The sequence below is a fragment of the Meriones unguiculatus genome, chromosome 16 (assembly GCF_030254825.1).
Source record: "Meriones unguiculatus strain TT.TT164.6M chromosome 16, Bangor_MerUng_6.1, whole genome shotgun sequence".
Taxonomy (NCBI): domain Eukaryota; kingdom Metazoa; phylum Chordata; class Mammalia; order Rodentia; family Muridae; genus Meriones; species Meriones unguiculatus.
The window spans coordinates 35,266,639-35,283,195 of record NC_083363.1 but is presented as its reverse complement, the minus strand read 5'-3'; the positions used below and the strand labels follow the sequence as shown (position 1 = coordinate 35,283,195).

General features: G+C 40.8%; 1 protein-coding gene across 1 annotated transcript in view; it reads right to left on the bottom strand.

Moving 5' to 3' along the window:
• Positions 1–808: 808 nt before the first annotated feature.
• The window catches only part of Kcnh8 (potassium voltage-gated channel subfamily H member 8), a 410,173-nt gene continuing 394,424 nt past the window's right edge, over positions 809–16,557 (bottom strand). Inside the window, exon 16 of the mRNA XM_060369655.1 lies at positions 809–2,384. Within this exon, the coding sequence (XP_060225638.1) occupies positions 1,695–2,384 (690 nt within the window). The 3' untranslated portion in view covers positions 809–1,694. The remainder of the gene's footprint in view (positions 2,385–16,557) is intronic.

Here is a 16,557-nt window from a genome sequence, read left to right as displayed (position 1 = left end):
GACCACGTCCGGCCTTGAGTAAGTCACCAAACGATTACATCCTGCATTCAATTTCCTTAAGAGCATTTGCTGTTGTTGTGCTGCTCCAGCCAGGGCTGGGGTGTATGAATCACAACGCCAGAACCTTTGGCTTGCTTTGATATTTTTAATGATGCAATTCTGATCATTTATCCTCTGTGCTGGATATAAAACCAGAAGAGCTCCAAAATATGAACTCATAGGAATGTCAGGGAAGATGAAAGCCCAAATGCCCTTAAACACAATATACATCTTAAATTAAGGTGTTTACATCATTGCCAAACACAGCACGCGAATTTGGATATTTGTGTGTGTGAAGTGCCAGGAACACTCTGGGTTCTAGCTTTGAGCAGCCTAGCCATGTAACCTGTGTAATGGAGTTTCTTTTCTCTTGCCACATACCCATGGCATCTACTTTGTAGCTTTCAACCCTGTGAGGAGTTTTAACCTTAAACACTCAATGCTGTCCTGAGTTTACCAGGTATCAATGGGCAGTCTAAGTGGGTATTATGCCTGGCAGTCACAGTCCAAATGTCTTAGCTTCATTTGGAGATGTGCCTTGGCTCCTGGCCTCTCCTAACATGAGGAACCAGGGTAGGACACACTTATAGTTTTGAACCCAAATTGGCTTGATATAGGTTGTTAATCACATATTATACAAACAAATTTTAGGTTCTTAAACCACAGAATACAACTCAGGGGACTTCTTGTATTGCACATGGCTGCTGGGGTCCATGGCATTGCATGAGTCAGCAGAGAAAAGGAGCCCTCTCCATCACCAGACCAGGCCTCATGGAGTTCACACTGAGTCCACACTGCTATTTCATTAATAAAATATGATCCCACTGTCCTCCTGTAGCCCAGAAATGTGAGAGTACATTTTTTTGTTTTGCAAATTGCATGCAGATAAAAGGGGATTCCTTTCAAAACTACAACCTCTTAATGATAAATAATTTTTGATTTACTATACATAACAGTAGTGCATTTCCTTTTAAAACAGCAAGCTTTTTTTTTTTTACCAAAATGAAAAGAAAACATTCATTTCTTTATAAATAGTTTAAGCAGTTTAAATACATATTTCATACCAAGGATATAAAAATAGCTTCTTTTTTCGATAAATAAAGACATTTTCATTTACATGGCAAATAATGTGTGGATAGCTAACCACTGGTCACCAGCTCTGCTTGACTGATTGTCTAGGAGATGACATGCAGTGATAATTGTTCCTCTGCCTTCACAAAAAAGAAAATAGATCAGCGGGAGCTCTGCACTCCGGAGGCCAACGGTGCTGTGGATATTGTCGGGGAATGACAATCAGGCACTCAGGAAAAACCTTTGCTGCACATCACAAAAGCCACTTACGACAAAGCTAATCCCCAAACTCTTTGTCTGGGATTTCTATCTTCTCAGACCCTCGGGGTCTTTGGATGGTTACCAAAGTCTGTCAAACAGACCAGTAAGTTAACACCTGTACAGAAAAGATTTGATGCTTCTAAGATCTAGAAAGTGTTTGCTACAGTATAGAGGTGGCTCTGCCTTTTCCTGGCCCCTTGCCCTCATTTCTGTAGTATTACCAACATTGCTGAGACTCCATGCCTGCTAGAAGCCCCAAAGGCAAACAAGAGCTGTCAGGTAGCAGTGGGTTTGGCATTGGAAGCTGCCTCTATGTGCTGATATCATACATTGATGGCTTTGCTGTCCTTTACATCTGCTGTGCTCGTGACAACTTCTACTGGAAAGCTCTCCAAGGGTTCTGTAGAGCTTGACATCATTGCTTCTCGGTCCCAAGAGCCTGGTAAGTTTTCCAAACTGAAGGAACTCACAGGTCCATGTGTGACACTGCCCTCCTCTGATCTACTTGGGAGAACCAGGTGCAAAGATGTTTCTGATGAGGAGCACACAGAGGATGAGAGAGTGGCTGAGATGGACTGCAAAGGTGTCAGTGTGGTGTCAGAATGGGGGGAAATGCACCTTAGGAACTGCAAGTGACCTTCCTGGATAACCTGGCAGTGGGAGGGGGAATAATCAAGGTTTGGAGAACGATGCGGTTCACGCTCTGCTGGGTTTTGCTCATAAAGTTCAGTTCGTTGAGGGCTACTGCCCACAGAGGCGGGATCCACACTCCAGATGTCAGAGGTGATGTTACCACCACAAAGCTGTGCTCCGCCTGCCTGCAAATGCAGGCAAGGCTGGTGAGCACTCCAGCTCACCCTACTCTGTAAACTTTCTCTGGAAGGACACATCGGGCTGGGATGCAGAGAACAAAATCGTGACTGCTGCTGAGGTGACAAGATGTTTTGCAGAAGTTGCATGATGCTTCTCATATCTTTACCTAGTTGGGAGACCTCCTGAGTCAGTGTTGTTACCTGTATGGAGAAAGCAGAGCCAATAGCAATAGTCAGAAGTATACAGAATGGACATGTTTTTGAGCAGAAAAGATAGGAAGTGAGATTTCTTAATAAAAGGCCTGTTACAACTCAGAACTAACCAAGCTCAAGGTGAATGAGTGGGTTGGGCATCTAGATGGATTTATACCCTCCTAAAGCTACATCCATGCTGGAGAAGATAGAGAGATGAGTGTGCTCAGGGGGCTCTCAATCCGTTACTGGGGAATCACTGCAAAGAATTAGGAAGGCTCTATGACATTTTCACACCAACAGTAGCTTCCACTTCTTGAGAGTGGATGGAACGCAGGCTGGAACACAGGTGTCACCAAGTGCTTGGGGGGGGCAGATGTCATGCACAAAGCACCGGCACACTGAGTCCCCGTTCAGTGCGTTGCCTGAGAAGAAGCTTAACGTTTCTAGCTGAGCTCCTGTCACTCCAGGTCCAGAGCTGAAAAGACTTTCATGAAGGAGAGGGGGGTAAGAGACCTAGGAAGTGGTGAACTACAGGCAAGCACTATGAACACCCGAGTATTCTGGGATCTTCCAGGCAACTAGGGGGTCCTTAAATTGTAACCAGACTGTACTGTGTCTGCTTCACTCATTTTAGAGGTGACTCATTAGCATTTATTAGATTCTCAAAGGAGACAAAATCCTTAAACATGAGATCCACCTAAAGTACTCATTTAAAACAACAAAAATATCCACTGACAAAGTTTTTTTCCTAACAGCATATTAATATTAAAACAACAGAAGCAATGACAATGGCAACAAGAAAACCCCACCAAGTCCACTAGAAGATGGAATATGGCTCCAATCTGTGCTTTCTGAATTATTTTTTCCTCAGCGCAAGGAAGATTGCATCTCCTCGAACAAAATGCATACAGATTTCCACTCTTTGGATTAGCCAAACACTAACACAATGTTGTAACACTTTGCTATCTCTATTTTAATACTTTATACCTAATAATATTGTTGCTGTGGTTTGAATTTACTATCGCAACCCGCAAAGGTTCTCAAAGAAGCAGTTAGAGCTCTGTGTAAACAGCATCAGGACTCAAACAGGGCAGTTTCAACATCAATGATACCAAAATGAGGGCTGCTGTTTTGGGGCAGTCTTCTTTACCTCTTCCACACATATTTTATAAAATGTCCGTATATCCAGTTTGTGTACAAGTGTATACTGTATAATGAACATACCCTTTAAAGCCTCTACTCCCCCTTTTCTCTCTTGAGTTAGTCTTTTTTGTCTTCCTAGACAGCTTTACTTTATGGTCTACACATTCCTACTTCATCCTAGTTCATCCAGTCTATTTCCAGCGAGAAGAAGGAAGCTGATTCTCGCTTGCACCCAGAACAGGAGGTGGCACTGTTCAAACTCAGGGATTTAAAAATGTCTAAAGGAAACCGTTATATGATTCAACAATTGTCAACTTGTTGGCTGAGACTGAAACACCAAAATTCAGTGTGCTGATGTGAAACTGCAGGAAACCAACAGATGCTTTCTGGCTTCTTTTCAGAGGATCTTCAACAGCTGGAAGAAGAGCATGCCCCCCAACCTCACGGTGGAGCTCAGTGGCGAGTGTGAAAGAGTCAGTGGCACAGGACTGTTGTCCACAGACAGGCTGAAGATCCTATGGAGTCCTTAGCTCCATTATCAGCATTTCAGGATATATTCTGCCACCAAATGGGATAACTGAAAGGGCATCTGAATGGCGCTTTCTGTGGGCACAGTGGGTCCATTCCTGAATCAAACTTAACTGGATTGTTTACCTGATAGCTGAGTTTTCAGTCAGGATGCTCCCACCTGATTTTTCATTCAGGACTGGATAAATCTAGCATATTGGAGAACTGATTTTGAATTTTTGGCATATTAAGAAGTACAGCATTCATTGAAAGTTTTAACAAATTTATAATGATCCAGCATGTTCATGATCAAATAAACCAATAGCACTAGGACTGGACAGGCTCCTTGTGTAAAACAGAACACTAGGCCCAGAAGTGAAATGATGTTTTATTTTAAATAAAATTTGTTTTACTTTTAGTTCATATGTGTGTGCGCATGCACATGCATATATGTGTATGTACATGAGTGTGCTGTTCTAAGAGCCCAGAAGAGTGCCAGATTCCAGAGAGCTGGGGTTACAAGTGGGCCCCCTGACAGGGGTGCTGGGAACTAAACTATTCTTTGCAAGAGCAGTAAGCACTCTTAATTGCTGTAGTACCTCTTCAGACCCCAAACGGTGTTTTTAAAACTATTTACTTCATGAAAAATATCGAATTCAGGCTTTATCTCTTGCTATGTTAGCACATGAGAAAGGAGCTATTATTTGTGAAGGAGATGGGAGACACCAGCTAATGTGTTCAGAATCTCTAGAGAATACATTGTCATAAACCATTGCCTCATGGATAAGAGTTATTTAGGCTGTCAATTCAACATCAGATAAGTAAATAGTATACTCTCAGAAAACAATTCCAGACTGATTAAACAGTAAATTCTCCTCAAAGCAAATTATATGAACAACAACAATAACAAAAAAAGATTTGCTACAGGGTAAACACCATAATTCAGAATAAATGAATTCTAGCTTGGAAAATAATAATAATTAAAAAATCCCATTTCTTCAGGACCACATTCTTTTTTTTTTTTTTAAGTTGAGAACGTATTTTATTTATTTTAAAATAAACATTGAAGCTTCCCCACTATCCACCAACCTACAAAAGTTTTGAATGTGGAATGTTCAACAGCCTAATCATTTTTAGTAAGCTATAAAACAGCAAAAAAATCCAGTTGTTAATGATGAGGATCTGAGAATAATTGTTTTGTTTTTGAGTAGCTGATTCACCTACTTGGAAAAAAAAATGTTTCCTAAAGGCTAAAAGTAAATTTTAATTTCTGTACAGAACATAACATTAATTTAGAAGCCTTTGTTAACAGTGGAATTAATTCTCCTTGCAGTAAACTGGAATGGGACAAGCAGCATGAACTTCAGAGGCACACAGAACTAGTCAGAGCCACGCTCCTGACGTCTAACTTACACTGTACAGCCGCCACAACTTTGAGGCCATGGACTCTGAATGGGAACCCATGGAATAGAAACACAAATTAACTGTTCCAAAAGGCAAATTACTATCTTAGCTGGAACTAAAAACAGCATGGAAGTCAAGAAAATAGAGATTTCCAATGATGTGAAGGAAGATTTCCATCATTGTGTTCCTAGGGAAACACCCCCCGTACCCTAGTAAAATTCCATGAGAGAATTAACTTTTTAGGTAAGGAATCTTTCCCTTTGCAAGAACAAAACAAGTTTCCACCAAGAAAGACAGCATCTCCTGAAGGCGGAAACCGTGATGACACCGATGGGGGTAGTAACTGACAGAAAACACAGTAGGTTTTATTGCAGTGGTGTGTGCTGGTCCCTGCTGGGTTTGCTGACAGAGTTTATTCTAAGATTGGAAAGACACTAGTCTCAATCAAGTATAGAAACAAAGATTTTACTTTTAATGGTGGTAGAATTCAAGCTGCCACCTGGTTTAAAAAGATCAAAGGGAATTTCCAATAAAGACTGTTGGGGGTGCTTTCCATCTAAGACTGTTCAGGTACAGAGTTCTGTCTTCATTATAGAACTTAGCCCCAGAGCTTTGTGAAGTGAAGCAATACACCCAGGCAGAGAAAAGCCAAGCTTTTCTCTTACCCCAATAGCAACCTTAAATCCTTACTTTTTTTTTTTCTGCCATTCATGTGGAAGAAAATGATCTTCTATTCCAGTAGCTATTACAGAGTCTTCCCAAGCCCCACCTCACTCCTAGGTTTTGTTTTGTTTTTTGAAACTTTGTACATGAGAAGACTATGTTGATGTGGACTTCTGACTCAAGGTGAGAGAATGGATACAAAAGGAACATTACTTGATGTGTGTTTGCCACATGCATATTATTTTTTACTCACCTGTATATTATTTCTCTTCTTCCCTTTTCTTTGTCCTCTCTTATTTCTCCTTATATGGATAAAAGCCTTTCAGTCTGAACTTTAAACTGTTGGTCAAATCAGTTCACCATCACCATCTACATAACAAATTGTTCCCACCCAACGCTTTGTCTCTTCCCAAGTCCCGTCAGACAACGGGAGTGAGGAAACCACTCTCTGTGCGACCAAGTGACTCACTTCTCTAGTCCAGACACCGGGGCATCCAAAGACTCCTTTCTTTTCTTTTTGTCCCAGGAACCTGCATCAAATTCTCCATTCACTAGGGCCAGCGTGTGTTGGCAATGCCTCTATTATTTGCAGCCATCACCTCTTGTCACACACCATGAAATGGAACAACAGACTTGCCAGCAGTGAAAATCTATCCATTGATCACACACTTGACTGCAACAATGACATCCTTGCCATCACTGGCCAGCATTTCTAGAGCACCTTGCTTCCTGCTGTTGTGTTTAACAAGCTCCACTAATATACTTTTACCTGTCTCCCTCGTTCACTGCATCACCTTCCTACAAGGGCTTTAATGCATGGCTTAAGTAATACTTCAGATGTAAAACTTTAGTCCCTATATAATTGGTTTTATGTTAGGATCTCATGTTGCTGGGTTTGATAATGGACACAGAAACTAAGCTTACTTGAGAATTTCTGCATGGCAGAGAATACTTATCCAGAAGACAGCCCAGAGGAAAGGCCAATCGTAGTCTCTCTGCATGAGGATGGAGAAACAACCCAGTACTGTCAACATTGTAAGTATAAGAAGAGCCTTGAATTTAAGCTTGGCGTGGCATGGATTTAAGTGGTAAGGTGATAATTGGGTCTACTGGAAACTGAACTTTTAGTTTCTATTTTACTAGTTCAATATTTGAGCAAATGCAGTCAGGCAAGTTGGGGATTCTCTATAAGGAACAAGCTGGTATTGAGCAGAATTGAACAAGGACCTGTGGGCTGAGTGCAGGGAGGGCAAGGCCATTACTGGATTTTGAAGGAGCCCAAATGTCTACCAAATATTGCCACACAGCAAACACTCCAATTTTTTTTTTTTTTGAAGATGGATAGTTTAATTAGGAGTAAACTGCACGGTGAATTTCTTAAAATGTGTTTCTAATTTTTTTAAAAACTAAATTGAAATGTTTTCTACTGGTTTAAACTTATAAATACAGAAACCATTATCACCAAGCCTTTAATGGGTAAGGACATCTTACGCGCTCTGAGTGTCTCATAGTCTCCAACACTTAAAACGGAGACACTCTGAAACAGGTAATGGATCTCTAAGAGGCCCATCTGTATGCTGTCCTCTGTTTTTCCTAATAACAGCACACACTGCCATACACTAATTGTGGCTTTTGTTGTTGTTGTTGTTGTTCTGGTGTGTTTGTGGGTGTTATGGGGTGTGTCTTGGAAACAGGAGTGCAAGCCAAAATCCATCTTTAGCAATGCCTTTTGTTTTCTGTTAACTAGCTCTCCTTCGGCATGTTTTCTCTTTCGGAGTCCTGGCTGTCACTACTACCATGAATTTTGAAACTTTACTTTGTAAGCAGAGAAAAAAAAACACCCAAAAACCAAAATGTGATTTTCATTTTCATGTGTCAGTGAATAGAAGGAGATGCATCTGATGACATCATCTTCTTAGTGTGAAGAGTTCTTGACCTGTCTCAGTTTTTGCCAAATGTGCATAGTTTCCTGATAGACAGAATTTTCGTAACTCCAGGGATACTGATTGCACCGAAAGTCTCCCGGTACCACACACACACACACACACACACGCTTTCATAGGCTACAATTCAGGTAATTTAATGATCTTTCACCAAATTCTTTGTCATGTTGTGCATTTATCATGAGAGTTAGGTCAACCGAACTCCACAAGCAGGCAAGACAATAAAGATGAATTACATCATTTCAGCCTTGTATTTGTTGCTACACAAAAAAGTCCCAAACAGTTGACAGTCTTGTGTCTATCAGCTAAAATGATAATCATGCCTGGTAGCACTCAGAGACATTTCATCTGAATGAGGGTCCCATTCTCTTGACTAACAAGGCTTGTACATCTTTGTGTGCAGCTAGAGAAATGAGAAAGCCGGCCTGGCCCAGGTCACACAGAAATAGTACCCAGTTTTTTGTTTGTTTGTTTTGTAGGTGCAGCTGGTGCCCATTACATTCTAGTAGCAGAAGCACTGTGAGCCAGGCATTGCCAGTACAAAACAGCCAGTGGCCTTCTTCAGAGTGGTTACTTCAATGGTCTCGTTAAATTTCTGCAGTCTCTGGCTTTTGAATATAAGTTTATAACTTCATCTACATCGTGGGAATTCATTATATATCAATCCTCTGGTTTTTGTTTAATATAGCCAAGAATGATTAGTTTCTGGATTGCTGTCTGATCCTTACATTATGAGCAAATATTAAGCACAGCTGTCTCCTTTCAGACTTTCAGTTGTATGAATGCCAGCATGAGCCCACAAAGAAGTCTACAGCAGTGGAAGAGTCCTGGGCTCTGCACTTCCAGCAAGCAAGCTCTCGACTGACTCATCACAGCTTCAGCTTTGCAGAGTCAGAACATTAGGTGTCTACCCTGCTTCTCTGACATTTCAAACTTCTCTATAATGTAACAAAACTATCCTATCTCAGTGTGGTGGCACGTGCCTATATTCCCAGTGACTCTGAAAGCTGAGGCAGGAGGATCACAAATGTGAGTTTAGTCTCAGTATCTCAAAGTAAAATTAAGAAGAAAACATCCTGGGCTTTATCTTAACAACTGTAGAGTTCCTGACCACATGTGCAAGTCATTGAATTCCATCCACAGTACTGCAAAAATTATATACATATAGATATAGGTAAATATATGCACATATATGCATATATATTTACAGTGATAAAACATAATGGAGGTATGTATTCTCTGTGCAATGACTATTTCAAGCTAATTAATTTTTGACCACTTCACATACTTACCTTTTTTCATGGTTAGGAAACTTAAAATCTGCTTTCTCAGCAATGTTATCAATATGTAACACATGCTCAGCTATAAACCACCAGTGTACCTCCTGAGCTGACCTTGGCAAACTGAAACCTTGTGTCCTTTGACAACCACCCCAATCCTCACAGTCCCTGGTAGCCCCAATTCTGCTCTCTGTTTCTACAAGTTTGTACCAAATTCTCACAGGATTACATCCTTTGGTTAACTTCTCAGTACTGATCTGTCAGCCAGAGTTCAAAGTTCTGTGTAACCCACTTCTTTTCTTTCTGTCCTGTTGGTGAATCTACAGGTGTTAGATTGAGCAGTGTTAGGAAGCACTGGCCTCGAAGGGAGAGATCAGAAGTACAGTGGGATTCACCCCTAATTATATTCAACCGTACAGTTTCACTTAGCTGAAATAATTTTACAGAGAGCTGTTTCCTTACAGGTTACCTGGAGTCTCTAGTTACTACAGGTAAGAAAGGAAAACGTTTGGCTTTTCCTTTCCCCCAATTCAGTGTTTAAAAAGTAGTGTATCTGTTGACCCCTGAAATTGACCAACTGGTTGCTTATGGGTAAATATTAGGGAAAATCCACGAATCTAGGTGTATTAACATTGTGATCTACTATATTATTGTTTCCATAGAAACTGCCATCTTTGACAAATATGCATATGTTTTGATTCCCTTGGAGACTGGCCACTAGTTTTCAGTCAATGAAGGTGAGGAGAGTCTCACAAGGGCCTGCTTCTTCCTGAGGATTTATGAGAACAGTCACTGGAAAGCCTTTTCTTCAGTGGTATGGCAGCTCCTTAAGTTGCTCACACTCCTGTAAAGAACTTCCGGGCTGTGTTAACCCAGGCTCCTACAAGTAACTCCTTGGGCATGCTCACCCATACTCCTGAGGGTAACTCCTTATCTTTACCCCTGTAAATAACCCTAACTGAGTTCAGTGGTTAACCCAGACAGACCTAGATGGAGTCATTGCTTTGGTCTGTGGCAAATAAATCTCATTTGGGGCAAATAGACCTGTTTGTCTTCTCAGGGAAACATGTCCAGTATGTTAATGTATGGCCTCACAGAGTGTAGATACCTCAAAGTATAACGAGGAGTCTGCTCACCTCTCCATGAGAGTCATTGATAAGAAATCCACTGACTAGATGCCCTAGGAGCTTTTAAGTTCCAGTAACCCATCTCAAAACTACTAAGACTGGGAAAGATATTAAACAGACATAAAGGATTAAGTGCAAAATCAATGATAAATTACAAAGTTGGTTTTATAGTAGAACCAAAGGAATGGGATGCTAGGGAATATGTACAAACAAAGAGGGGTAAAGCTGATAAATGAAAATTATAAAACATTGCTTAGAAAAACCCTAGACACATAATAAAATCCTTAATTGATGAACAGAAAGATCTTCAGATTGCAGCATTCCTCACCATGGTTCATAGTCAGTATGTTTACTGTCAGAAACCAGGGGAACATCACTGAAGAAGGGACAGAAAGAATATAAGATTTGGAGGATAGAGAGAAATGCTGTACAGTGTCTTCTTGACGAGACAGGCCTGTTTAACATATGAACACATAGCAGCTGTTGGTTAAATTCAAGGTGAACTTACTATTATTCTTCTTCTAAATGGATATAACACCAAACTGCCCTTTAAAATCGCCCATCTGTAGAACAGTACACTCTCATAGTTCATCAGTTAAGTCTCTTTGCACAGTGGACGGCAGTAACACAGGAACTTACAACTGGTCAAAGTGTAGAGAATAAACATCAGCAGAGGGCTTAGTCTCAAATGGGACATTTATATCACATGCCCTTCCAATACTCAAGGGCTGTTATGGAAGAATGGGCAGAAAGATTATAACAGCCACAGGTCAGGGAGGACTCAAGAAGTATAGTGTCTTTTGGACATTATAGGACTTCGTGCTCATGAACTCCAAGCAGCTGTGGATGCCTGCATGAAACCTGTATAAAAATTAAGACAGTCAACATTCTAACATGGAGTTGGAAGGTGTTAACAAGACCCTTCCTAACTGGAAAGCTGTAGACAGTTGGATTCTGGGCGACGGAGGCTCAGATTTCTTTTAGGGTATGGCTACTTGTGGGTGGACATGCTCTAATGGATGGTCCCCTACCCAGGATCATGTGAGTAGCACAAACTGGAGTTGAATGGTTAGTAAATAAAAAATTATACATTAAAGAGGGGGTAGGAGGTAGAAGTGGGTCTAGGAGAAGTTAGGGGCAAGTGTGGGCTGGAGTTCTTTCAAAACACAATGAATGAAATAATCAAAGAATTAGTAAAAATATTTCTTCAAATTTCAGCATAGAGGGGGTGGGGTCTCACAAATCTCCACCCTTATCTGAGAAACTGTTGGAGGTTGATGGTTGCTAGGGGAGGGGAAGGTCACTGTTTGTTGGAAGTGTGGCCAATGGGAGGATAATACCATGGCTATGTGCATATATGGGCAGCACCAACTGGACTCAGTTGGTTAAAACAAACAAATAAATGAGTGTATGAAGTTGGGAGAGAGTTAGGAGATGTGATAAGTCATTCTGGGATCAGTTGAGATTAATAAGACGAAGATACATAGACTAATACTCCATCCAAGGACCATGCATGGAGATAACCTAGAACCCCTGCACAGATGTAGCCCATGGCAGCTCAGTCTCCAAGTGGGTTTTCTAGTAAGAGGAACAGGGACTGTCTCTGACATAAACTGATTGGCCTGCTCTTTGATCACCTCCCCCTGAGAGGAGAGCAGCCTTACTAGGCCACAAAAGAAGACAATGCAGCCAGTCCTGATGAGACCTGATAGGCTAGCATCAGATGAAAAAGGAGGACCTCCCCTATCAGTGGACTTGGAGAGGGGCATGGGAGGAGATGAGGGAGGGGGCATATTTGGGAGGGAGTGAGGAAGGGGGCTACAGTTGGGATACAAAGTAAATAAATTGTAATTAATAAAAAATAAAAAATAAAACAGATGCTGAGACTCATAGCCAAACTTTGGGCAGAGTGCAGGGAATCTTATGAAAGAAAGGGGAGATAGAAAGACCTGGAGTGAACAGGAGCTCTATAAGGAGAGCAACAGAACCAAAAAATCTGGGCACAGGGGTCTTTTGTGAGACTCCAAACAAGGACCATACATAGAGATAACCTAGAACCCCTGCACAAATGTAGCCCATGGCAGCTCAGTGTCCATGTGGGTTCCCTAGTAATGGGAATGTCTCTGACATGAACTCAATGTCTGATTCTTTGGGCACTGAGGGGGGAGCAGCCTTACCAAGCCATAGAGGAAGACAATGCAGGCAGTCCCAATGAGATCTGAAGGCTAGGGTCAGATGGAAGGGGAGGAGGACCTCCCTTATCAGAGGATTTGGGGAGGAGCACAGGAAGAGATGAAGGAGAAAGGGTGGGATTGGGACGGGATGAAGGAGGGGCTACAGCTGGGATGCAGTGAATAAACTGTAATCAATAAAAAATAAATTAATTAAAAGAGAAAATTTCAAATAAAAACAAAAGATCACTAAGAAATCATGCTGTCCTCTTTGTAGAAACAAATTTCTAAAGTTCTCATGAAGCCTTGGACTATCAAAGCTATACTGAAAGAGAAAACTAAAGGTGGAGGACACTTATCTTCCACTTTGGAACTTACTACAAAGCAAAGTAATAAAGACAGCGAAGAGCTGGGACACAGATAGACATAGTCAGCAGCAGAACACAATTTAGGGTCCAGAAATAGCCAGGCAGCGTGGTTCACACCTGCAGTCCTCTCAGGGGGCTGAAGCAGGAGAACCATGAGTTCGAAGGTGTGCTGAGTTATCTAGCATGTTCCTAACTAAAAATTAAACTCAGAAGTCAGTTGCAATGGTTAACATTGTCAGATTCATTGAATTTAGACTTGCTATAGAGACAATCCTTTGGTGTGTCTATGAGGTTGTATCTAGAAAGGTTTAACTGGAGAGGAAAGGACTATTTACACATGGGTGTCACTGTCCTATGGGCTAGAGTCCCTGACTGAATAAAAGGAGAAAGCAACTGAGGGCTAGCATTCACGTTTTCTGAGCTTCTGATTGTGTATGCAATGTAACATCCACCTCACCCTGCTGACACTGTGCCTTCCTCTTGAACTGCAAACCAAAGAAACCCACTTTCCCGCCATGGTTTCTTATTAGATATTTGGCTACAGCAATGGGAACAGTAACACATGCATTAAATTTTACATTCACAATCTGCTGACTTATAGTTTTCAGACCTTTCATCTGGAATGACAGTGTTTTAACCAATGGTGCTGTGAAAACCAAATATTCACATACAAATGAAGCTAAATGCACACTCATACAATATGAACAACTTAACTCAAAATAGATCAAAGGCATAAACACAAGAGATTATGGTAATATAAAATTCCTAGAAAAAGAGGAGGAATAAATATTCATTACACTGGTTTTCTCACAGATATGACCCCCAAAGCACAAGAAAAAAAATAAAGACAGATTGGCTCTCTCTAAAATCATGTTCATGTACTTCAAGGGATACCTTCAAGGGAGTCAAACCTCAATCCACAAAATGAGAGGAAAAGAGTACAAATTATGTGTTTCATAAGGGACTTGGTTCTATAATATATAAAGAACTCTTAAGAGCCAATAATAAAAAGACAACACAACTGAAAACGAGAAAAAGATGTGACGGGACAGTTCTGCAGGGAGGACAGACAAATGACCAAAACGAAGGTACTTGGTGTGATTAGCCGTCAGGGAGTTGTAACACAGAAGGACACAGAATCTGGTTCTCAGGTACTAAAGAGGCCGTGACACTTCCCGTATGGCATTTACATTCTCCATATAGTCTTAAGTTCACATAGGAACTCCTAGTGTAAACTTTGTTGCCCACTAGTAGACGAGTATGAGGATAAGGAAGAGAGACACTGTGCTGAAGTAACCGAATATGGTTCTAAGCAAGTCCCTCCAGGACAGCTTTTCTTTCTCAGCAGCGTCTTTGTTTTGTGATCACTATGCTGAAGCAGTGTTTCTTTAAACCCTCAGCCACAATGTCTTTCTGGGTCAGCCAGATTTGAGAAACTAGAGCACGCGTAGCATTTACTCACAAACTTCTTTAGAAATGACGTGCTCGACTCTCACAGCCCACGGCCCCTGAGGTGTCTATTCACTGTTATTGCCAGAGACTTTTCTTAGAGTCGCAGCTTTACCCTCCTATAAAGCACTGTATCTCAAGGAGGCAGGTATTGGTGGCCGCCCTACATCTTTAAAATTCCCCTAAGCCTTCTGGGAATGTAGGTTAATGCCAATGTCATGCCTCTTCTGGCTTTTAAAATGTATTTAACCAGCCAGTTATAAAATGTACACAACAGGGAACAATTCCATATATGTGTGTGGGAATCATATACATCAATATATAATTATTTTATTGTATCTTTGTATGCGTTGCGTGCATGTGTGTCTGTGTACAAGAACACATGCTTGTACCCGAAGAGTCCACAAGAGGGCATCAAATCCTCCGGAGCTACAGTTACAGGAGCCTCTGAGCTGCCTGACATGAGTGCTGGGAACCGAACTCAGGTCCTCTAGAAAAACGTAAGTTGACATTGCTCCAAACCCTATATGTTAACTCTATGAGCAAATACTGGAATGTGGATTTGTCAGTGCTCCTACAGTGCACCCGGTGCCTAGAGACTGCATCTCAGTCTCTGCTATGCTGTTGTCTGCATTTGGGTAACAAATTTAAGAGTCATGCAGTAGATTCCACATTTAGTACCAGAGTGTTTCTTGCATGATAGTAATCAAATAAAGTGTAAAGTAAGAATAAAGCAATCAATTGATTCCATCTGTGAAAAGTAGGACATACACAAAGCAGAGAATTAGGCTTTGACTTTTTTTTTTTCTTATATCAACAGTATGGCCTTGTAGGAGGTGTGAAGAAAACATATTTAGTAGATGTAGGAGGCTGTAAGGAGTAACTGCACATTCTGAAGCCACTTCTTGGGGCTTCTAATGCATTTTTCACAGGGTCAAGGCTATATAAATTAAATATGTTAAAGGGTAAAGTAAAGCTGTTTATTTCTTGTTTTGCTTAAGCTACAACTGTAAGGAAATCAGACATTTCATTATAAGGAAAATGTAATCTTTACAAGCTGATTAAATCACTGATAATCTTGGCCTTCTTACTTTATTGTATATTTATGAGAGTTTCTCAACATAAGACCAATGACAAATATATTGCATTGTAATATATATATATATATATTTGTTTTTCAAATGGATCTCTGTTTCCAGAGACTGCTGGACCATATTGTCAAAGAAAAATAATAAAGAGATCTCAGTTCTGTAGCCTGATTTGGGCAAAGTGTCCATATTGAAAAGAGACAGGCCTCCTTTCCCAAGAAAAATAACTGACCCTAAGATTCAGTTAAGAAATGGACCAATCACTTCTAACAACTCTTACATGCTTGTGCCAAATGAGAGTAGGAAGAATTCCAATGTAATTATGGGTGGTTTTATTCAAGGCAATATCTGAAAAGAAACTGTTCAAAGGAAGTGCAAATTGCCAAAACTGTCTAGTTATTTTTTTCTCCTGCTTTAAATTTTTATTTCTTTTTTAAATAGTATATGTCTGGCCTGCATGTATATCTGTGTATTGTGTGTGCCTTGTGTCCACAGAGACTGAAGAGGCCCTGGATTCTTTGGAACTGGAGTTGTTACCCTCAAGCTCTCCACCTGTCCTTCCCATGGTCTGAAAGAATCCCAGAGCTTCCTGTGTTTTACTCACGAGAGTCTCTCTAGACTGCTCGGTAGCTAGGTTTGTAAAGAGCCCTAGCCATTCTTTTCCTTGTTCTTGGGGTGAACATTTTGAGTTGTCCCCTGAAATCTTCCAGGTCTAAGCAGACCTGGCCTCCAATTACCCACAGGTTAATTCATTAACATACATTCACTTTCACCTTGGAGCTTTTCTGTTCTTCACTTCTCTATCATGCTTCAATGGCTACTTCCAAAGTAATTATTTGCACCTACAGCGTCCGAGAATGTGTTTTAAACTACTGTTATTTGTGGAAAGCAATTAAAATTGAAGCAGCAATCAAGAACCTATCTTATTCTATGTAAATGGGGAGAAAGGCAAGTCTTATCAAAACAGAGTAGATCCAAGGTACTCCAAGACATGGCTCCCTAGATTAAGTGTAAATCTGAATAAGAGGCATGACTT